The sequence below is a fragment of the Thamnophis sirtalis genome, unplaced genomic scaffold (genome assembly GCF_051295495.1).
Source record: "Thamnophis sirtalis isolate CommonGarterSnake01/CBP01778 unplaced genomic scaffold, rThaSir2_p1.2 scaffold_10, whole genome shotgun sequence".
NCBI classification, from domain to species: Eukaryota; Metazoa; Chordata; class Lepidosauria; order Squamata; family Natricidae; genus Thamnophis; species Thamnophis sirtalis.
This window is the reverse complement of record NW_028261390.1, coordinates 69,480,435-69,504,571: the sequence shown is the minus strand read 5'-3', so window position 1 is coordinate 69,504,571 and position 24,137 is coordinate 69,480,435. Positions and strand designations below refer to the sequence as shown.

The window sequence follows — 24,137 nt, the reverse complement described above, 5'->3', positions numbered from 1 at the left end:
AGATCTCTCCAGAGTGAATACAAAGACACAGTGTATGTACAGTTTCTTTAGCAAGATCATTCATCCTGGAGAAATTACTATCGGCATTTAACATATATGTACAGTTTAAAAAAAAACAAAACCAACAAGATTTCCAAATGTCAGCTGGGGGAAAACACACACAAGTGGCTCTTGCACAACCAACCTTGTATAAGCAACTGATTATTATGTCCAAAAAAAGCTGACAGCGTCACAGAAAAAGGAATGGTATTCTCAAGTGTATTATTTTTTTTTTTAACAGAGACCCGGTTTTTTTCAGCAAATTCGTTCTAGCCAGAATTTATTGAAAGAGGTTTTGATTTCTGCAGAAGAAATAAAACAGCAGCTCCACTGGTTTGTGCTATGTCCAAAGATACCAAACCTTTTTTATACAATTGTGTAGAAATTACAATGGTGGAAACACTCGTATGGATTATTCCAAAGAGACCACGCGAAGTGGGAAAAACTAGGCTAGGATGGCACAGGTACCCACACATTCTGGAGAGGTTCCTAGTGTGATTATTGCAACTGTGCGTGCAGCTGAAGGGTTGGGTAGGTGGGAGGAGGCTGGGAAGGAAGAGGAGGAGGGGTGCTCAGGATCACCCCACCCCAAGGTGGTGAAAGTATCAGAGTGAAGCCTCCCCCCCTCCCCCCACCCCAACATTGAGCTTCGAGGCCATCTGGAAAAAAAAATCTTTAGGCAAAAAAAGTTTACAAGAATGAATACTCCTTAAGTACTTCGAATGGCGCTCTGGTTCAGTTCACCCTAACTTGCTTCAAAGCATCTAGGTAAAAGTACAGGCATGCAAATATTAAGGTCAGTCCACAGGCATGTTAAGATCCATATTTTTTTTTTAAAAAAAAAAAACGGTAAGGGAGCCGGGATGGGTGAACATCAACGATTGATGATTACAGACACACAACCTGATGTGTTCTGGACAAAGTCAAAATCCTGATGCAAATTCCAGCTCGCACTGCTAACACTACAGCAGACAAGGTTGTCCCCACCAGTAATTTTTTTTTTTTTTTTTTAGCCAAGCTCGAGGAATTTACAATATTTAGTGTTTTTTTTGTGTGTTTTGTTTTGTTTTTAAATTTACACAGATGTTTAATTCGCTTTATTTACAAAGCAGTTGGTTGTTTTTTTTTGTCAGTCTCCAACAGGGCCTAGATAGCATCAGGCAAGAATGCCAGTTTTAAAAGAGAATCTATATTGAAACCTAAAAAGAAGAGATGATGTGACGTTTCCTCAAGAAGAGGCAGGCTGGGCTACACTGAAGCAGTTTCTGCACAGGGCTCAGTTACTCAGGAGTAGTTCTGTTGCTCTTTCTACATCCCATGATTTTGATGACAAGGCCACTATTACTGCATTCTGAAAGAAAGAAAAAAAGGCAAGAAGCAACTAAGATCAGGAGCACCTCTATCAAAAAAATATACTGTATTTTTTGGAGTATAATACACACCTTCCCCGCCCCCTAAAAGAGGTTGAAAATTTGGGTGCCTCTTATTCACTGAATGTAGCCCTACCCACCGCCCCCCACCCTTTGGCCTCTGCCTCCCAGCAATCTGCCTCCTTGCAGCAAACAGGGAAAATTGGCTTGAAACAGCTGATCATCCCCTGCTTAAATTGAAAGTGAAACTTGCTGTTTATTAATTATTAATTATTTATTAATTAGACACATACCGCTTCATAGGGCTTTCAGCCCTCTCTAAGCGGTTTACAGATTTTAGCAAATTGAGTCAGCAAATCGCCCCCACAGTCTGGGTCCTCATTTCACCCACCTCGGAAGGATGAGTCAACCTTGAGCCGGTGAGATTTGAACCGCTGAACTGCAGATAACAGTCAGCTGAAGTGGCTTGCAGTACTGCACCCCAACCACTGCGCCACCTCGGCTCCTTCCTTGTTTGCTACAAGGAGGCAAATTGCTGGGAGGCAGAGGCAGAATTTTTTTTCTAATCAGGCTAAATTAAAACAGGCTGTTTGCTGCAAGGAGGTAAATCAATAACTATAAATGTCTATAGAATGTTCAAATTATGAGACTTATTTTTTTAAAGGCTGCTTTATTATTGTTCTAGGCAACTTAACAAAATGAAGAAGCTTTTTTAAAATAAATGCTTGATCTGAAGAGGCCCAGTGCTATCGTCTCTTCTTTTAAATAGCAGAGAACACCCCACTAATAATAGAGGAGCAAAAGGGGAGTGGAGTTTTCAGAAGACAATTAATTAATTCCTGCATTCTTGCCAAGTATTGCAGCATCTGAAAGATCTCGGCCTGGCCACTCTCCAAGCCCGATAAAAGTTGTCATTGTGAACTCTCTTGAAAGACTGTGGGAGAGGAAAGACTTTCCTGGAGGGGAATTCACTGTACATTAAATAAAAGGGGTTTATCGGGACGAGGACTGGGCTTCGTGCGGCTGGGGAAGCCTGGGTCGGAACAGTTAGGTAGCTCTAATTCTGGATCTTAGGAAAGCAGATTTGGTTTGAAAAACCCAACCCTTTACCACACTTGGTAACATTGAAGTTAGCAGGCCTTACGCGAAGCGAGGCTTACCCTATCAAATCCCATAGCACAAAGATTTTCTATCTTCTTGGTATATTCCGGACTAGAAAGTGGTGCTCCAGCATACACGTGCGCCCAAAGTCGAGCTGTCTGTTTAAACATTTCTGAATTCTGTTTGTACTGTGTCAAAGGAGAGAAAGGGGGAAGACAAATTGAAACCTTGTGGAAATCTGTAGCTGTGGAGACATGTGATAAATACTCTTCAACGCAGAGTGAAAAAGCATCTTTCTTTTTTCATGCTGGTTTCCAGATTTTTAAAACCCCCACTTCCTGGAGGGTTGGGTGGGTTTGGAGAAAACCTTGGAAACTCAAGGTGGATTTTCTAAAAGGAAAGGGAATAGCGGTGGTACCTGATTTGCCACAACTGCATCTTGTGGGTCGTCAGGTTCTGCAGCCGCCAAGAGGGCTTGTAAGGATAACAACACTGTTCTTAAAGTCATCGCTGCGGCCCTGGAAAGATAAGGTCGGAAAATGAGGACGTGACTGAGATAGGTAACATCAAGATGTAACAGACTGTTAGCTAGTACAAGACCAGACCACTGTAATATCCCTTTGGCAGAAAAATCACCACCTGAGACGCGGTGGCTCAGGGGCTAAGATGCTGAGCTTGTTGATCAGAAAGGTCGGCAGTTCGAATCCCCAGCGCCGCATAACGGACTGAGCTCCCATTATTTGTCCCAGCTTCTGCCAACCTAGCAGTTCGAAAGCATGTAAAAATGCAAGTAGAAAAATAGGGACCACATTTGGTGGGAAGGGAACAGCGTTCCGTGCGCCTTCGGCATTGTGTCATGCCAGGCACATGACCACAGAGACGTCTTCGGACAGCGCTGGCTCTTTGGCTTTGAAACGGAGATGAGCACTGCCCCCTAGAGTCGGGAACAACTAGCACGTATGTGCGAGGGGAACCTTTACCTTTATCTAAGTCAAAAATTATCAACTGCATAATATTCACTTGGCTAAACTCTTTCTACGCAACAACTTTTTGCTTCATCCCATTTTTCTTGGCTATTAACCCTGTTTATTTCTACATTTTTTCTTTTCTTTTTCTGCTCAAAATGAAGCTACAGTGATATTCTAGCTTCTAGTAACTGGCTTACTAAAGGTGGTTACTATAGGAGGGCGATATCAGTGGTTAAAATATATGTATACATTATATATTGGACCTCTGGGCAGCTATACACATCAAATCAAAAAAGTGATAGCATCCGATACAAAGCAGAGTTTCTTTACGTTCACTTTCTATACTTGAGAAATGAAATTACTGCTACATTTCTCCATGTCTCAGGAGTTCAGCTATACGGCCAAATTAAGTTGCATGAATGAAAATACTCCCATTTTTTTCTTCTGCCTCGATGCTTCATCGTTTTTGCTTAGGGTATAGTTTGCCATCAAACTTCGGAAACTGTGATCAAAACTGTTCAAAACTCACAATGTAAGAAGCACTTTGGCAAATCATTTGGGGAGCAGCAATAGCCAGTTTGAGACTTCAAATATCATGGTAGACTAAGAAAGGATCACTATTTCCTCCCGTATCTACAAATATAATGCAATTATTTGCAGGATTCCCCCCCACCCAAACTTCGTGCGGAACCTTACCACTGATCTTTTAGGATATCCAAACAGATAGCTCCGGTGACTGAGCTAATATTAGGATGCCAAATTTTGGTGATAAACCGCACCTAAAATACAAGAGAAGCTGTTATGAAAATAGTAGCTACACAACAAATAAGCAAGATACAGCGGTGATTTCCAACTTTTCTGACTCTGGACTGCCAGCGGCGGGGGTGGTGGTGTAGGCGAGTGGTTGTAGAAGGGATGGTTTTGTGTGCGCACGTGCACCACTTATACAAATGCGGCTCTGTGCGCCTGCCCGTCACTTGTGTGGTCTGGTTCCCAATGGGCCACAGCTTGGCACCGGGTTGCAGATCGGGGGGTTGGGGAACCCTGCCACACAGGACAATTTTACAGTGTTTTTATGGATAAAGTTGGCTGGTCCACAAAAGAGTGATCATCTTAACATCTGGGCTCTGCGGAATTGGACTCAGCATCGTATTACTTTGGAACATGTGTTCATGTGTGCTCCTACGGTACCCTAGATTTCTGAACAACCGTGCCCTGGTGTCAGGCCTGCAGCCCTCTTTTCTTTCGGGTCTTTGGCCAGCCATACTTTCTATTATTCTACCATGCATTTTCTGCTGTGGGAAAATGGGAAGGGGGATTGTAAGGAGTTAGGTGATAGGTAGCCATAACAACATTCTTTCTAGAAAGCCAAGGTCATCCTTTGTCTTTGCACCTGACCGGAACTGGATGGGTGGAAGCTGCCAGCATGGCAGTGGGAGATTGGACCATGAGATGGACTTGTGGCTGTGGGGGCAAGATCCTGAACTTTCAACTAGGTGGGAAAACCGGGAAGCTTTCAGATTCGGGTTTTCCCCATATGTGCCAATATGGCTCTCTTAATAAATTGGAACTTTGAGGAATCCTTTGCCTCGGACTTTTACTTTTGGATGCTATTTGGAACCCTGACACCCGGGATCTGGATTCTGCTGCTTAGTACTGTCAAGAGTTGTATTTTGTCCCTGCTAGCTCCTACAGCCATGCTCACAAGTCCTCTCATTCAGACCTTCTCACAAGTAACACAACTCCAGACTTAAAGTCTGTAGATATTCTCAAATCATCCAGGGCATGGTTGTCCCAAAGATGCTTTTTCAGGAGGCAACTGGGCTTTATGGTTTGTTCTTTGAAGACGTTTCACTTCTCATCCCAGAAACTTTTTCAGCTCCGACTGGATGGTGAGGAATGGAAGGATTGATAATCCTTGCGGACAGCTGGTCATTTGCATCCTTTTGGAGAGCCACTGAGGCCACTTGGAGGTTTATCTGTGTCCTCAGGGTTCACAGCACCTGAGTAGTGCAAATGGGTCCTGTAGTCTGCAATTTCTCTCTGGAAAAAGTAGTAGGAGTTCTACTCAGGTGACCCTGAGGACACAGATAAGCCCCCAAGTGGCCTCAATGATTCTCTAAAAGGATGCAAATGACCAGCTGTATGCAAGGAGTATCAATCCTTCCACTCCCCACCATCCAGTCAGAGCTGAAGAAGATTCTTGGAAAACAATCGAAACACCTTCAAAAGAAAAATACAAGAAATGTCCAGTAACTTCAAGTAAAAAGCATCCTTGGGACAACACCAGACTAATCTCACTTCCAACGGCTTGGGGAAAGGGAACAACATTAATTTAGATTTTGGTGAGGAGATGAAACTTCAACTCATGATTATCAACAGTTCTAAACCACATCAAATCTGGTTGTGTGTTTGTTTTTTAATCTTTCAAAATAAAGATTCCTGGGAGAAACTGAGAACTCAAACTTTATATTTCTTCCCCTCTAATTTAACCACATTTCATTCCTTGGTAATTAACATTGTTCTTCAGGTTCTTGGGGCCTTTGAGAGTGAAACTTTTCATTTGATGGCAGCTTCTGTGAATGAAGGACTCTTGATCAGATGGATGAAGCATGGTCGCAACAGTGGGGCTTGGAACAGCTAGGAAATGTTTGGGACAATCTTTCAAGGTCAAGGGGGGGTTTAGGGGTGTTCTTTTCACTAAGAGACCTTCCTGAGTTTAAGTTGTCTGCATTTGGGGTGCCAACGACAGGATTTGGGTGGATTGTGTATGAAATTGTGTGGTGAACCACAATATAGGGCTTAAATGCTCCTTTTTAAAATGTGTTGCTATTTGTACCCTGTTTCCTCAGAAATAAGACCTCCCCAGATAATAAGCCCAATTGGGCTTTTGAGCGCATGCATTAAAATAAGCCCTCCCCAAAAAATATTGCAACACAGCAACAGCCATGCGGTGACCACGCTCGCCGCCTCCTGTACCTCAAAAATACTAAGACCTCCCTGAAAATAAGGCCAAGCGCTTATTGGGGGTCAAAAGAAAATAAGACCCTGTCTTATTTTCGGGGAAACATGGTAAGAATTGAGTGAAAGAAATACAGGTTCACTGGCTCATTTAGAGATGCCCACTTTAAATTAAAGTTGTATTAGGTTTCACCAACTCTCATACTGCCCACAGATGAGGATATAGAAATTCTGTAAGACGGTGTTTTTCTCTATTATTTTCCAACTGATATTATTGTTACAGGGGAAAACCTTACTTTGACGATTGCTATGGTTTTATCATTAATCTATTTGGCTTTTTTAAAAAATAGCCAAGAAAAGAAACACTTCCACCTATTGGTTCCACTGAAAACGCAAGCATATATACAATTTTCTACTGTTGCACTTGAGCCACTATAAGAAGCAATCTCATTAAATAAAAATCTTATTTAATTGAAGTGACATTAGTACATGTGATCACACTTAAAGCAAAGAGACAATGAAATTAATTTTTACACAAATGGAAGTTTTGATGTACCATAAAGCATTTCATAAGCAGGGAGTTTCACAAAGCATCATAAAAGATAAATTGGAGTTTTTTTGGGGGGTGGGGGTGGGGGTCCTGTATTCAATTAGAAAGACCTTAGAGGGGCAGCCAAGACAAATAAAGAGTACTGCACAAAAAGGATTCATAAAGAAAGAATCCAAAGAATTATTCACAATAATTATATTCACCATACCTTAGGGGGATTAAAAGGATACGTTTCTGGAATTTTTATTTCTAATTGATATCTTCCTCCTATAAAAACCAGAACATATAACCACTAAATACTTATCAGACATTAATTTATCACAGCAATGAACTTTCCTTTAAGTTAAATAATAAACAATAAGATTTTAAAAGTTTGCTTTGGTTCTAAGGCAGGATGGACACCTTTTCTAATGTAGCTGGAAATTGTATTGCTAGCCTTCCAGCATGTTTACCTCTACCATTGTAAGTATTACACAGAGATTACTCAGTTTGCAAACCCCTTGAGGTCGAAATCCTTCAGTGCATCATCTATAATACCACAGTAATTGTTCTTATTTCTTCCTGTTGCCTTTTTTCTCCCCCGAGAAAAGCTCTTGGCATATGGGCACAATTTACTAAAAGCTGTAATAAAATCCTCCATTTGATTAAATGAAGGTGAGCTATTCCAATATTCCAGTGACAATTTAACAAGGAGCAAACACAAATGTAGATGTAAACTTATGATGCCAAAACACTAGTTCAGTGTTTCTCAACCTTGGCAACTTGAAGATGTCCGGACTTCAATTCCCAGAGAATTCTGAGAGTTGAAGTCCGGACATCTTCAAGTTGCCAAGGTTGAGAAACACTGCACTAGTTCCACTCTCCCCCCCCCCCCCAAAGTGTCAAGGACAATCAATTAAGACTAGCAAATCTCCAAGGATAGATGGAAAAGATTGAAGACTGTTGGGATAAGATCTTGAGAACAGGAAATGTCCAACCTTGGCAACTTTTTTAAGATCGGTGGATTTCCGCTCCCAAAATTCTCCAATCAACCGTGCTTAAAATTGCCAAGGTCAGTGAAGGAGAAGACTTGAAGGAGAAGGACGTTGAAGAACGTTCTTTCCCAACAAAAACAAAGCATTTAATTTGACGTGTCTTCCTAAGACGAAGACATGCTCACAGTTTTTATCCGGTAAACCGGCTACTTAAAAACGAGGCAGAGAGGACCAGGATGGTGGCCATCCATCCAAACATGATTCATTTCGCTTCAGCCAAAATAGTACTCCTGAGAAGGAGGCTGTGTCTGAGTCATCCTTCCTCAGGCTATCCATAAAACAAACTAAAAGCTATGCAGAGTGACAGTCTGACAAAGGCCAGGAGAGAAAGAACACATAAAAGGGGGTGGGGGGTGGGGGACAACCACAGATCATGAGTGACTTCTCTGAAAAGAAAGGAACCCAACAGGAACACTGTGGCGGTGTTTCTTGAAGAATGTCTACTTTCTTGAGTAGACATTCAACCTCTCACTATTTAGTCTAAGTTCAGAGGTTTTCCAGCTGGAGCCATGATCAAGCACGCAGCCCTCTACAGAAACCACCAAAAAGATGCGGGGGGGAAAGAATCTTTTTTTTTTTTTTTTAGGAAACTAATCAAGGAGCGAAGCAACCTAGAACTAAGGAGAAATTTCCTGACAGTGAGAACAATTAATCAGTGGAACAGAAGATGTAAATGCTCCAACATTGGAGGTATTTAAGATGTTGGATAACCATTTGTCTGAAGTGGTGTAGGGTTTCCTGCCTAAGTAGGGGGGGTTGGACTAGAAGACCTCCAAGGTCCCTTCCAACTCTGTTATTCTAATTGAATGGGGATTTCATTATTTTTAAAGAAGAAGAAAAAAACTACTTTAGGATCCTCCCAAGGAACACCATGAAACAACTATATATCAAAAGGAGCGACACCAATGAAAAGAGCTCTCCACAGGTATTTGCTAACTATTTTAAATGAACCTCCAACTCCTTTAAATCAGGGGTGGTGAATGTCGGTGACTCCTTGATGACTTGTGGACTTCAACTCCCAGAATCCCTGAGCCAGCCATTCTGAGAGTTGGAAGCCCACAAGTCATAAAAGGGCCATTGGTTCCCCACCTTTGCCTTATAACGAAGAAAGAAGCATTGTCATGTTTCTGTTTCCATTTCAAAAAAAGTGTTTTTATCCCCCTCCAGGTACGTTCTGCATTGACTCCAGTTCCAAGCATTCGTCTTTTATATTTTGTTTTAGGGACAACTTTTCATTAAGGAAACTATTTGCTTCATACGAGCGGAAAGAGACAGATCTGAAGGCACTTAAAACTATTCACATGTCAACAGAATACCCACCAGCTGCTTGGAATTTTGTTGCTAAGCTGAGTCAGGGAAGAGAAGGTGAGAAGAGAAAAAAAAATGAATTGAAAAAACTGTCCAACAGTTACATTTCCAGTGCAAAATCTCAACCTCTAGAGAGTGGATTCCCCCAAATGGCAGCTCCTAGTGCAAACCATTTGTGGGTGCTACCTGGCGTGGAAATTTGGGAGGGGGGGAGGGTTGTACAAATTGGGAGTTCTCTAGAAGCAGGGACTAATATTCAGAATTCTATCCGTATTCAGGGAATTGCTAAGAATTCTCATGATTGAAATATACGTAACTTGAGGAAGCCCAGGTAACTGGTTTACGGAAACAGAATACCAAATTTATATTTTTGCCTGTTTTATTAATGTAAAATGTAATCTTTCAGCAATTATTTCATTGTGCAAATATTGGCCAGGAATAACGACTGAAAGCTGTTTTAAATATTTAAGATGTTTTGAATGGTAAATTAAGCCAAACGTCCACACACAAACACACACACACACAAAAAACCCAGACCATAAGAACGGCGAGAGTTACAGAATAGCTTGAGTACTATAAACCACAATGCAACTTTTAGTTATCCTGCACGAATTATTAAATTTAGGGGTAAATTACAATATTTATATTTGCAACATATTTACGGTGTTTTGCAAAGGACTTCCAAAATGAGACAGATTGCACTTACGAGCTTTAACAACAAGATTAGAAAATCTTAGACTGGCAGAAAAAAATTACTTACCTTCATATGGTGTGTCTGGAGGCCCTGCTATTTCTCCTCTTAGTTCTGTAAAATTTTCATCTACAAGATCTACTTTAATTTGATTTTTGTTCGTCTGAAAAATAAAACAGAAAAAACAAAACAAAAAAACAGTTTAGAGGTTTACTATTCATTGTATTCTTTGTTGGTTGGTTTACTTAAATTTAGAGAGATGAATTTGCCATTTAAAATTGGTTTTAATAATTGTGTTTTAATTTCAAAATTGAGCCCAATCTTTTCAGTTCTCTTCACATTGATTAAATACTCAATTCCAGTTGACACACTAGAACAAATTCAACAGAAATCCTTCTAGGAAATACTAGAAAACAGCACGGGAAACCCAAAGCTGTATAAACCACATGGGTTGCTGCTGCTAGCAATTTCCAGCCTCAGCTTTTGATACGGGGAGCATCCACCTGCTTCTCATTTTCACAGTAGTCAAGCCATGATTTCCTTGACCCCTGATCAATCAATAATAGATATCTCTAATTTCTATAATTGCACTAACAGTCTATACCAGGGGTGTCACACTAAATGTCATTCAGGGTTGTGTTTGACTTGGGGGGGGGGGAGGGGGGCATGGCCAGCTCAATGTCACTCATGTCGGGGGCACCTCTGGTGGCCTGCACACTCTACCAGCGAAAATGGGCTACCGAGCTCCGTTTTCACTGGCAGAAGCCCCCCTTTACCAGTCCTTCACTATTCCCAGGGTGGCCCCATGGGCCAGATCTGGTCCCCCGGGATTTGAGTTTGACGCCCCTGGTCTATGACTTTGTGATTTCAGCATCAGACCAAAGCTATAATCCTACCACTGTACACAATCACTGGAATTCAATAAGGATATTTAAAATAATGTACAGGTAATACTTGACTTACGACAGTTCCTTTAGAGAACGTTTGAACTTACAATACCACTGAAAAAGGCGACCTATGACTGTTCTTCACACTGAGACTGTGGCAGCATCCCTGTCAAATCACAGCAATCACATGGCCAGTGTGTGACTGTTGAAAGTCTGAATCTGGGTTGGGAGTCTCTCTTACTGGATCCCTCATAACTTCCAACTGTCACTAAGCATGCAGCCATAAGAGAAGGAATACCATGCACTAAAATAAGCCCTCCCTGAAAATATTGCAGCACAGCAGCAGCCATGAGGGGACCATGCCAGCCGCCTCCTGCACCTCAAAAATAATAAGACCTCCCCAAAAATAAGGCCAAGCGCTTATTTTGGGGGTCAAAAGAAAATAAGACCCTGTCTTATTTTCGGGGAAACACGGTATGTACTGCTTCACAGTGCTTTCCAGCCCTCGCTAAGCGGTTTACAGAGCCAGCATATTTGCCCCCAACAATCTGGGTCCTCATTTTACCCACCTTGGAAGGATGGAAGGCTGAGTCAACCTTGAGCCTGGTGAGATTTGAACTGCCAAATTGCAGGAAACCAGCAATCAGCAGAAGTAGCCTGCAATACTGCACTCTAACCACTGCGCCACCACGGCTCTCATAGACAACAGTTATGAAAACATTCCAATCAAACTGGTATTTTGTAGAGATGCATATTCTGTAACATGTCTCAACTTGTCTCAGGTAGAAGCATTGGACCAATATGATCTTGGCTTGGAAGCTCAACAGGTTTAGGATTCGTTAGAATTGATAAATCAAGAGGAAATTTCAAAGCGCTAAGTTATACTAGTAGGGAAGCAATTTACTGGAAACCACCACAGGAGGAAAGTATGGTAAACTAACTTTATGGGTATATCCATATAATTTCCAAGATTCAAGCTTAACTTGAGAGTATCTTCACATTTATCTTTTAAAATAACAACATCTTCTAGTTTTAAGTATTAGGAAATATTTTCAAACAGTGGCACCAGGTGACAGGATATCCCACTCTTCTCTGCTTTTCAATCACTTGAGCTATTTTGCTGCCTATGCAAACCAAAACCAACAGGATAAAATAACAACCCCATAATCCCTTGCAGGGTGGAGTCTGGGCAACTGAATGGAGCTGGGTGTTTACTGGCCGGATACCCTTCCTGTTGCCAATGCGGAGTTATATTCAGGACATATATTCTCATTGTGCCCAGAGAGAGAAATATCTGCCTCTACCTAGGATCGAACTCACAGACTCCTGATGGGGAGGCGAGAGCTCTGCCTTTAGGCCACCGGACCACTCAAGCAACAGGATGAAATGATTCATCAATATCTACTCTGCTAGGCATCCGATACCTAAATTTTAGGGCATGTGAAATTTTTCCAACTTTCAATTGCCAAACATTAGGGGATTGTAAAGGTATTTTGGTTACTTTAATATAACTTAGATGTGCTTCGGGATTGGGTGGCCTATACATTTATTAAACAGTTAAACAGCCTGGTAAGTTAACTACGTAAACATCATAACTTTTTAACAGTTTGCTTGTTTCATTTAACATACTTTAAGGCAAAACTAGGATGGTATTGCTGGGAAAATCAGAGAGGTTGTTCAGCCTGCTGAAAAAACACCTTTTGGGGCAACCATGACCTGGATGACGGAGAATCTCCATAGACAACTGGCTCTACAATGGAGCTTTATTTGTTTATAAAAGCTGTAAACTGAGGTATGCTTTGCTCTCATTTGTATATATCCTAAACCAGATAATGAATTCTACTTATGGTTGAAGGACTCGGATTAGTTAGGGGGGGGGGGGAATGCAAATTCTGTCCCGAAATCCATTTGCAGTTTCAAATTAAATAGCAACCGAAGTCTAATTGGTCACTTCATTGAAAATGGAAATCCTTCCGATTAGCTTACTTTCCTTTGGCATGTATTTATACCTCCCTATTGTTTTTAAGTCATGCATTACACGCTGTGGGCTGCCTGTTTACATCATGCCTAACTTCTGTGACTATCCCTAATTATATCTGACCCATTTACATGTATGATTAAGAAAATAATGATAGGTGTATTTCCAAATAATACGTATTTTTTTTTTAGATTGTACTGCTTTTCGTAAGAAGCATAAACATATTTGTTTGGCTGTTGAGTTTCTCACAGCTCAATTACATATTTACAATAAACCAATTACCAATGTATCCCCTACTTAAGTCTAGGTGGTAGTTGAATTTTCCAGGTATGTTGGAAACACAAAAGGACTCAAGATATGGTATAAATCTTAAAACTGTTGTTTTTCCTGGAGTGAGAAAGATCCCATTATCCGCTGGTGCTTGGCAAAGTGGCTTCAGTTTATATCAATTTCTTTGTTCCTACTGGTTAAAACCATTTAAACGATGCTTCAATAACGTTACAATCATTTAAATCAACAATTTCATAAATAAAAGCCCTAAATTACTCATTTCATTTCAAATATTTCCAGCAAGATTTTATATAACCAGCCACAATTTTTCCACCTGAGCACAAGGTCCATATTGCTGCAAATGTTATTGTGTAAAATAATGTTGTTAAACAAGTCACTCTGGTTCACTACAACTAATTTGCCGCTCAGTAGTCTTATGGCCTTTAACAGACGTAGCTGTCTAACTTTATAAATACATATTTGGTGATGTGTGTCTGCAAACGCTAGGAAGAACTGCAGTAGAATGAATGCTTCAAGCACCTAAAAGCAAAATAGTGTACCCATTTTTCATTTTTTTTAATGGCGATTCCTCCCCTCCAAAAATCAACTCACACACAACAGTATCCCACACGTTGTAGCTGCAAAGGAGATAACTAAACTCCTTTCAAAATTACATATTGTGAAAAATAAAAAATGAAACATTACCCTTTGCAATTGTTATTTATAGCCTCCATTAAAATTCACCTCGGAGTCCACATTCAATCATTTTTTCCTCTTCCACAACTCGAAGTCAGCTTGCCTTGTCTTAAGAAAATTCTCCATCTATTGTTATTTTACATTATCTTATCTATCATGGTGCCTGTTGGTTGAGATGGGCAGCTGTGTACATTTGATTAATAACTGGAATAAATTTCATTGAACTGCTACAACAAACAGTCCGTGCCACTAATTTAGTGTTTCAGCTTATCATCTCGGGGCAAGCCCTCAAGTTCCTGGAGCAGACTTTCTGCTTTCAACTGTCAAACGATGGCCCTGAATTTATTTGAAATTGTCTTTGTTGAAATTTCCAAATCTTGGCCGAGTAGAAAAAAAAAATATCCATTGCAATTGGCATCATTTGTATAATTCAGCAAAGTTGGTCATTTGCACCCATTTACATCATTTAGTGGTGCATATTACACGATGAGGTACTTACCCCACTATGTAATTTGCGACATTTAGACAAAATCAATCTTTTATATGCAAGCCTGTATTTGCACAAAAGGAACCACACACCACCATCATTCTGGCCTTCTCTATTCCTTGAGACCTTCCTTCTAATATCGTTTACACTAGCAAACTTCGTGGACATCAGGGTGTGTGTGTGTGTGTGTGTGTGTGTGTGTGTGTGTGTGTGTTTCTCCACATTTATTTTAATTCAGAGTTAATTGGATTGTTTTAACTCTATAATTGTGCTGGTGTCGTGGGAATTATTGTCTGCCACTTTAAACAGCAGATGGGTAAAAACGCTTATGGCTCATTTACAAATCCCATCGACCTCAATCCCGTCAGCGTTACACATCCAGAGGCTGCAAACAAGTTGCCCAACGGTCAGTCAACATTTCTACCTGTTAATTTAATTATTTTGACGCTGCTGTAAGCTGCCTTGCTTTTACAGTAAACACCAAGACCACAACGAAGAAACCAGCCTGAGAAATGTTTGGTTGAAATGAACAGTTGTGCACAAAGTAATGTGAAAGTACATTAAGAGGATATGGACCTGCCAATCAAACAGCCAGGGCTTCATGCTAACAGGTGGGTTTTGCTGAAAATAAGGCGCATTGGCTTTTCCCATGATCAATTCTAAAGAAAAAGACCAGATTTCACTGCCTTTCTCAGGGAATTATGAGAATTAATTAGCCAAAATTATGGATGTTTGTGTATAGGTAGTCGTTCATTCAGTGGTTGTCTCGAGTTACGATGGCACTGAAAAAAGTGATTGATCAATTTTCACACTTACAACCGTTGCTGCATCCCCATGGTCCCCTGATCAAAATTCAGATCCTACTTATGACGCTTGCAGCGTCCCGGGGTCATGTGATCCCCTTTTGCGACCTTCTGACAAGCAAAGTCAGTGGGGAAGTCAGATTCACTTAACAACCATGTGACTAACTTGACAGCTGAAGTGATTTGCTTAACAACTGTGACAAGGAAGTCGTAAAACGGGGCAAAATTCACTTAAGAGCTGTCTTGCTTGCTTAGCAACGGAAAATTGGGGCTGAATTGTGATGGTACATGGAGGGCCTAACCTTAACCCTAACCCTAAAATGCTATTTTTTCGCAGAGCTCCCACTCTTATTACCTGAACGGCTTTTCTTAGTTCTCTTCCCATCTCATTTATGATCCAAGGGCCTTTTGCTTCCCAACGCCTTAGAGAAGGCAATCCCACGCCACAAAAGTTGCCATCCCATTCTAATTTCTAAAATGTCAGATAGAAAACCGATCCAATACATGGAAAGGAATTGTTATTGTTGCTGAATTTTAAAATAAAATATGAAAGAAATGAAATCAATCTTCTTTCCTGGTTATATTTGGGAAATGCTCTATGGACGCTGCATTTCCGATCTGTTCAATTGGGATGTTTATTTGGTAATCATAAAGCATAAAACATCTGTTTCTTTAGTGGTATGCAACAGAAACATTGTCATATTTGCGTTTGGTTTACAAAATAAGGGTACTTTCCGTAAGCAATTATGTTAAAATTCAAACAGGCAATCTGCAAACTCATCTTAAAATAGAGAAAACCGTCAAAGGTGAAGGTTATTGGTGGTTAGTTGGTTATTTTTGAGAACGCAATCATTAAAATGCTATCAGAGTTCTTTTTCCTAGTATTGATGTTACCAGAATGCTAATATAAAATTGCATTCTTCATCTTGCTGATATCAAATGCAAAATTTTGGAAAAGCAAGCCTCCAATTTTGGAAGAAGGAAATGACAAAAAATTCTTGCAATACAGAAGCCGGTTTAAAGTTGAAAACTAAGTAGAAAAATCAGTAGAAATGAGAGCTTTTTACCTTTCTTTGGATTATATTTTTGGCTCCTGTCCGATGCTACTTGTCCTAAGAATAAGGGTCTCTGAATTCCCAGGCAGCTATTTTGGAATTGACCTGTAGCTCAACAATCTACTGCAAAATGATGTACCATTAACTTGCCTTGTTCCAAAAATTCTGCAGAATCTTCCTTGACTGTGTGCTTCAAGGTGCATAAAGAAACAGTATACTGGGAATGATGGCAAACCTATGGCACACGTGCCAGAAGTGGCAGGCAGAGTGCAGCGTGCTGGCAATCTGGTCTTCATGGGCGCCGGAGTGCTTGAAAACAGCCCGAAAAATGGCCAAAACCAGACCATTTTTCCGGGCTGTTTTCAGGCTGTTTTCCAGGCCAAAAATGGCCTGGAAAACCACCCTCAAAACAGCTGGAAAAACGGCCAGAAAACAGGCATGTGTGCACCGATTAGCAGGCTTTGGGGTTTTCGGTGATCCAGCATGCACTCTCCGGTTTGGCCACTTGGTGCCAAAAAGGTTCGCCATCACGGGTATACTGGGAGTGATTGGAAAACTTGTAATTGCTTGCGTACCGTACCCTTCAAATGACTGGATATTTTGCAAGCACAAGATTTGCTAAGATTAATCCATTCTAAGGTACAGTTGGGCATGTTTCATCTTTATCCCATTTAGCATAAATTTCTAATTGGCTTGAACTGGAATCTTCAATATTCCTGAAAAGCTGTATATTAAATAGCTGCCTACATAGGCTGCAGAACATACTTCTGCCTTCCTTTGGTCGACTATGCTGCCCGCATTTTTTTCTTCTTCTACAGTTGTGTTTGTGATACTCTGCAACACTACATTAAAAAAAAAATTCATCGAAAGGCACATTACTGTGAAAATACATAAACAAGGGATATTGTAATGTCAGTCGTGTAACAATCTGAATATGTCACGCTGTTCACAGAATGGTAACAGCAAAGTGCAATTATTCATTAATTTTACATAATGCTAAATTACTGAAGCTTCCGTGTAGTAATTGTATTTAGTAAATGCAGAAGGAGGGAAGTAATGGTGTATTCCCCTTGTGCACAGATGTTACAAATTATAGTTTGATAACATCACTACGCTTGGAAATGCCAACAACTTATGGAATTGTTGTGGCCCGCCAGCAACCAGCGGAGTTGGCAGCAGATTCGGACAGTAAGGAGGTTGCGGAGGAGGATGGGCCAGTCCTGGAGCCTGGGGAAGGCTCTGATGAGGGCTCTGTGTCGGAAGCAGAGTGGGGGCCAGAGCCATATGCCAGTTATCAGCTGCCTTCGGAGTCAGACATCAGTGAGGCAGACGAACAGCTGGAGCCTGTTCCCAGTGTGCGCATGCACAGAGTTGCCAGGCGAAGGGAACAGCTTAAGAACAGGGGTTGACTTGGGAGGAAGGCCACAGGTGGACGGTGAATGGCCCCTCCCAGAGGAAATAAAAGAGGAGCGAAAGGGGAGTAGAGTTTGCAGGAGACAATTAGTTTGCTTAATTGGTTTGTGACTCTCCGAGACTCCTTGCCAAGTTTTGCAGCAAATATTCCCTCAAAAGACTTTGCTGAATGTGAATGAGCAGAATTCACAGTAAATTAATAAAAGGGGTTTTTGTCGGAAGTTTGCTTCACGCTCTCGGAAGCCTTGTCAGAACAGGAATAGATAAAAAAGAAAGAAATTTCTTGCAGAAAAATTGTCATATATATTTTTTCACTAAACCCCTCAGATTTTTAGAAATAAATATAATCAAATTTAAAGCTGTAAATATCCCCTTTCAGACCATCATTCTTAGGAAATCTATCTGTAAATCAGGTTAGATATGCTGAACTCAATATATTAATCATTTTCACTATCTTCTCTTAGTCAATTTTTTGGAGAAAACCCACACTGCAGAATTTTAAAAAAATGGATTAAAAATTAATCCAGCTTTAGGACATTACATTTTCTAGAAAATCTTTCAATGTATATTGTGTGTTTAAAAGACTGCAGGAAATGAGGGGAGGGGGTTTGGTGAAATTTATTCCAGGCAAATGGAAATAAAGATCATAGCTATGTACTTTTTTAAAAAAAAACCTGAATCAATGTATAAAGAAGTATTGCGATGTTAAGTAAAATTTATAGACATGTCAAAAAGCAAGCACATCCCATTGATCTGTTTTAACTTTTTCATCATATTTCAACATTTCATCACATGATCTACAGCTATCGCTCCTACTGATATCAAAGTGCATAAATCTACCACTAGAAAGAACTGCATAAATTACACATACAGGGGAGATCCCAAAAGTGCTTCCCTCCCCCCCCCCCCACCAACCGAGGAGGCAAGTGGACTTCTTTTTTCTTCTCATCCAAGAAGCTTCTTCAGCTCAAGGCCTTCAGACTGGGAGGTCTGGGAATCTCTCCAGAGTTTTAGCTGTACAATTTGGGATGAACACCAAAGGGTGTGGGGGGGTAGGAATGGGTTTCCACAGGAAAAAGAATTGCGGACTAAAGGAACCATTTGCACCACTCGGGTGGCCCCGAGGACAGATAAACTTCCAAGGGCTTCAAGGACTGTCTAAAAGGATGTAGATTTCCAGCTGTCTGCAAGGAATATAAATCCTTTCATTCCCCTCTATCCTGTCCGAGCCGAAGAAGCTTCCTGGATGGGAAGCGAAATGTCTTCAAAAGACAAACCAACAAAGTCCAGTTGCCTCCTTTGGGACAACCGTGACCTGGATGACTGAGAATCTCTACTGACAACCAGGGAGAGGTGACACAAGGAAACCTTTGCTGTCCAGAAAGACCATCAAGACTAAAGTTTGCTTATGAGTGGCTAGATAAAGACCAGGGCCTTCTGGAACAATTGAGCCTGCAGAATTATTTGGCCCTTTGGAGAGATCCAAAGACAGAATTTGATCAGAAGAACCCCCATAAAGCAGGGGTGTCAAACTCAATTTCATTGAGGGCCACGTCAGGACTGTGGTTGACCTGGGAGGGGGGGGGGAGGCATGACTAAGTGGGCGTGGCCAGTTTGATGCCACTCCCCAAACTGCTGGCATGTTTCCCCTTCGCATTGAGTAGACCAGGACGGCCCCGCGGACCACATCATGGGCCGGATCCAGCCTGTGGGCCTTGAGTTTGACACCCCTACATAAAGCATGGTGATGGTGGAAATGATAAGACTTGTGGATGCTTCGATGCATCGTGGACCAGGTGGCCTCCATCCAAAAGGATCTTAGTGGTGTTTTTTTTAGCACAGTTGAGTAAGAAACAGTAATCCTGCTGTTTAAAAATATGAATCTAGCTTTTATCTTTCCAAATTATCAGCTTTTTACAGACAGGATGCTTAACTGGATGATGGATAACCAACTCCATCCATTCCTAGATAGCACAGATTATATCTACTGTATGTACATTTTGATCTTGATTTTAAAACTGAAAACTGCTTACAGAGGGTAATGCAGAAACAGACACCAGCACTGATGTTACCTAGTAATGAAACATCTGCAAGAAAACAACCAAACTACCTCAGCTATCTTATTTTCATTTGTTCAGCTGACATTAGCAAGGCGATATCAAAGGAAAAAGTAGAACTACTTAAATCAAATAAATACTATCTCAAGAGTTTAAAACTACTGTAAAAATAGACAACACCCAGCTAATAATTATTGTATTTTCTATTAAAACAGATACAGACATCACATTCTTACATAACTTATGAATTTTAATATCCTTTAGCAGCCCAAACATTCCTAACTAACATTTCTAAGGTGTGATTTTCCATCAAGCTATACAAAATAGATTTTGTAAGTACATGTATATGAGTAGTCCTTGACTTAAGACCACAAATTGTCTTTGTTGCTAAGTGAGACATTTGTTAAGAGAATTTTGCCCAATTATACAATCTTTCTTCACACAGTTAAGTGAATGACTGCGGTTGTTAAATCAGTACATGGCTGTTAAGTGAACCCTGGCTTCTACAATGACTTTGTTTGTCAGAGGGGATCACATGACATAGCAATGGTCATAAATATGAACCAGTTGCCAAGCATCTGGATTTCGATCACCTGACCACAGGGATGCTGCAATGGCTGTGTGAACAACGTTCATCAGTCAGATTTTCAGTGCCATTACAACTTCGGTCACTAAACAAACGGTTGTAAGTTGAGGACAAACTTTACACTCCACACTTGAAGTTAACATGAAAGAAAGCTAAAGATATTTGGATTAACATGTGATACATCTTTGTTGGAATTAATTTTATGGCTGTTATATAAATACATTTAGAATTGGGTCAACTGGATCTTTTTATACAATAAAGTTGAAAAACATTACTTTCCAGCTGTTCAATGCTAGTTCCTCAAATTATTTTACTTTACTAAATCAGATTGTTAAAAGAATCACACACATTCCAAAGAATATTTCTTTGTTTTAACATATATTAAACAGTGTCTCAGAGATCAATGCCTGTATTTCAGGAAAATACATTCCATCTGAAGAAAAGACAGGATTATGTGGCCATCTATTTCTATCCAGTTGGCATTTTACTGATGTTGAGAAAAAGCAGGATTATTACAACTATGACAGGGACGGAACAAGAATTTCTTAGTTGTAAACTAAACTAGTACTGAATATTGAGTAGCATCAGGTTCAAAATACTTCACATTTTGTGAAAATAAGTGAAAATAGTAGTGAACTAGTAGAAAATAGGGCTAAGACTATACATACCACTCTGAATAAATTGGAGTAAGATCAGGATACAAATATAATGCATTATAATGCTCACTTTTTCACTATTATCAGTTGTGCCAACTGATATTATAATATGTTCTTAATCCACTGAGATATACAGATCTGAGTGTAGAGTTAAAGGGCCTCTGGAAAGAATATCATGCTAATTGATAATACACAGCATAAACAGAATATATATTTTAAATGAAAGAACTGTTTTTTAATGTGGGCCCCTTCATCAATTTTTACAATCAATTATATATGTATTGAGAGAAATCCTTTTTTAAAATAAAAATAATAAAAACATCCTCTCGATGAATTGTCATCCAAAAAGCAGTGTTATTGATGAACATTTAAAATATGTAAGAATGAAATAAGAGTTCTTTTAATCAATGGTTATATAGGTTATAGTTACATCTGATTCTTTCCATATCTGTATCATAGGGAAATATCTTAAATATATTTGGTTTCAATATTTTTTTTCAAATAGTTTCTCCAGTCTAATATAGCTTCCCACAGTCCATGCATTTTAACACACCATCCCATGCACTGCATTAAACTATGTTGTTGACTTGTTTTCACCTTAGCATGTTGTACACCAAAGGCCAACAAACAGGCCATAGCTTAAAGCTTACTCACTACAATTAAATAAGACTACATCAACACACAGGTTGTTGCAATTTCCTTCCTTCCTTAGTGCTAATTCATATTTCTGGCTTGCTCAAGCTCTTAAACAATATTTAAAGATTCAAGACTTGTTAGAAGAACTAGGGATTGGCTAAAAAAGCCACAATCACTTGCTTACCTGGATTCTGGCTTATTCCACAAACTATAGTTTTTCTATATAATGAAGCCTTGCCTATTTTACATACTCTGATGTTTTACTCTTTCTGTGTTCACACATATACACTTGAATTACAGAAAACTGTGCCCATTAAACCAGTATCAGGGAAAGACCCCAGATTCTGCTGCCAGGTTAAACCCCTCAGCAACAAGGGCACACAACACTACTTTTCACTTAAATCCCACTAGAAAAACTTTCCTCTGACGCGGTCAGGTTCCCTGGTCAACTGGATGGAGTAGCAGACCTGTAAGGATATATCCCAACCTAAAGGAAAGACTGCTGGGCCTATAAATGGAAAGAGAAGGCCTGGCTTCTTTGTTAGATTTTGTCCTGCCTTTATAGGTTATAGGTAACTCAAGGTGGCAAACCTAACTCTCCTTCCTCCTCCTCCTCCTGTTTTCCCTGAAACAACCACCTGTGAGGTGGGTCAGACTGAGAAAGAGGGACCGGCCTAACCAAAGTCACGCAGCTACCTTTCTTACTTAAGGCAGGCCTAAAATTTACAATCTCCTGAGGACTGGCCCAAAGTCACCAGCCAGCTTTTTATGCCATAGCAGGACTAGAACTCCCAGTCTCCTGGCCCAAAAGGCATCCAAGCTACCTTTCTTAGGCCAAAAACTCACCATCTCTCACAGGTTGGCTTAAGGGCACCCAGCTGGCTTTTGTGGCTTATGGAAGAACTAGAACTCCCGTCACCCAGTACCTAGCTGTTGGATTAGACCTCCCACTCTCCTGGTGAATGGCCACCTTTCTCGAGCCTAAACTCACCATTTCCCAAGGACTGGCCCCAAGTGACCCAGCTAGCTTTTATGCTATTCACAGGACTAGAATTCCCAGTCTCCTGGTGACTGGCCCAAAGGCACCCAGCTATCTTTCTCAGGCCTAAAACTCACCATCTCCCACAGGTTGGCTTAAGGGCACCCAGCCGACTTTTGTGGCTTATGGAGGAACTAGAACTCCCATCACCCAGGACCTAACTGCTGGACTAAACCTCCCACTCTCCTGGTGAGTGGTCACCTTTCTCGAGCCTAAAACTCACCATCTCCCAAGGACTGGCCCCAAGTGACCCAGCTAGCTTTTATGCTGTTCACAGGACTAGAACTCCCAGTCTCCTAGTGACTGGCCCAAAGGCACCCAGCTATCTTTCTCAGACTTAAAACTCGCCATCTCCCGAGGACTGGCCCAAAGGCACCCAGCCAACTTTTGTGGCTTATGGAGGAACTAGAACTCCCATCACCCAGTACCTAACTGCTGGACTAGACCTCCCACTCTCCTGGTGAGTGGCCACCTTTCTCGAGCCTAAACTCACCATTTCCCAAGGACTGGCCCCAAGTGACCCAGCTAGCTTTTATGCTATTCACAGGACTAGAATTCCCAGTCTCCTGGTGACTGTCCCAAAGGCACCCAGCTATCTTTCTCAGGCCTAAAACTCACCATCTCCCAAGGGCTGTCTCAAAGGCACCCAGCCGACGTTTGTGGCTTATGGAGGAATTAGAACTCCCATCACCCAGTACCTAATTGCTGGACTAGACCTGCCACTCTCCTGGTGAGTGGTCACCTTTCTAGAGCCTAAAACTCACCATCTCCCAAGGACTGGCCCCAAGTGACCCAGCTAGCTTTTATGCTATTCACAGGACTAGAACTCCCAGTCTCCTGGTGACTGGCCCAAAGGCACCCAAGCTACCTTTCTCGGGCCTAAAACTCACCATCTCCCGAGGACTAGCCCCCCCCCCCAAAACACCCAGACGGCTTTTTTGAGATGGCTTTAAGGAGGAAACTAGAACTCCCCTCGCCTGGTTACCTTCTTTTTTCTTCAAGCAGCAAATGATTCCCCACCCCCACCTCTAAAATCAGGCCTGACACTTCAATTTGGGGGGGGGGAGAGATCAGCCCCTTGAAAAGGGAAAGGATTTAAACCTCCCCTCACAGGGTTGGAGGATCTTGGCGATGTGGGGGGAGGGGAAGCCCTTCTTGGCCTGGCCTCCCCCCCTTCACTTCCCCTCAGGCGTTGCTTTTGGGGGGCGCCCCTCCCCCTTCAGCGGACTCCCCTCGGGGCAGCCCCTCCCCCGTCATCCCCTGTAGGAAGAGGAGGAGCGGCACCAGGCCGCCTCAGCTCCGGACAGGCCAGGAGTCACGAGCCGGGATGAGCCCCCTCACCGCCGCCCGGTGAGGGGTAGAAAAGGGGGGGGGGGGGAGGTAAAGGCTGACCTCCTCGCTCTTCAGCACTTCTTTGAACTCCCGCTTGATCCGCTGCACCGCGATATTGGCCATCTCGGCAGCGGGGCCCGCCGAAACCCAGGTCGCTCCCGCCGCCGCCGCCGCTGAGCCGGGCCGAGCTCCGCCGCCAACCGTCACCACCGCCGCCACC

At 41.5% G+C, this 24,137-nt stretch overlaps 2 protein-coding genes across 4 annotated transcripts in view; one reads left to right on the top strand and one right to left on the bottom strand.

Moving 5' to 3' along the window:
* LOC148043924 (uncharacterized) overlaps positions 1-12,700 on the top strand; it is a 23,778-nt gene extending 11,078 nt beyond the window's left edge. The window contains exons 6-7 of one of the 2 annotated variants that reach the window (XM_087724828.1): positions 9,246-9,388; positions 12,545-12,700. In XM_087724828.1, the coding sequence (XP_087580954.1) occupies positions 9,246-9,388; positions 12,545-12,624 (223 nt within the window). In that variant the 3' untranslated portion in view covers positions 12,625-12,700. Of the gene's footprint in view, positions 1-9,245; positions 10,098-12,544 lie in introns of those variants that run through there. The other variant, XM_087724827.1, reaches the window with a different exon arrangement.
* Positions 303-24,137, bottom strand: UBE2K (ubiquitin conjugating enzyme E2 K). Of its 2 annotated transcripts, XM_087724825.1 has the most exons (7): positions 23,978-24,137; positions 10,092-10,185; positions 7,198-7,256; positions 4,175-4,257; positions 2,929-3,028; positions 2,570-2,698; positions 303-1,390 (listed from the first exon to the last, which is right to left on the bottom strand). In XM_087724825.1, exons 1-7 carry the CDS (start codon positions 24,038-24,040, stop codon positions 1,316-1,318), a joined length of 603 nt encoding a protein of 200 aa, XP_087580951.1. In that variant the 5' UTR covers positions 24,041-24,137; the 3' UTR covers positions 303-1,315. The 2 variants fall into 2 exon arrangements, with proteins under 2 accessions (XP_087580951.1, XP_087580952.1); XM_087724826.1 differs by lacking the exons at positions 7,198-7,256; positions 23,978-24,137.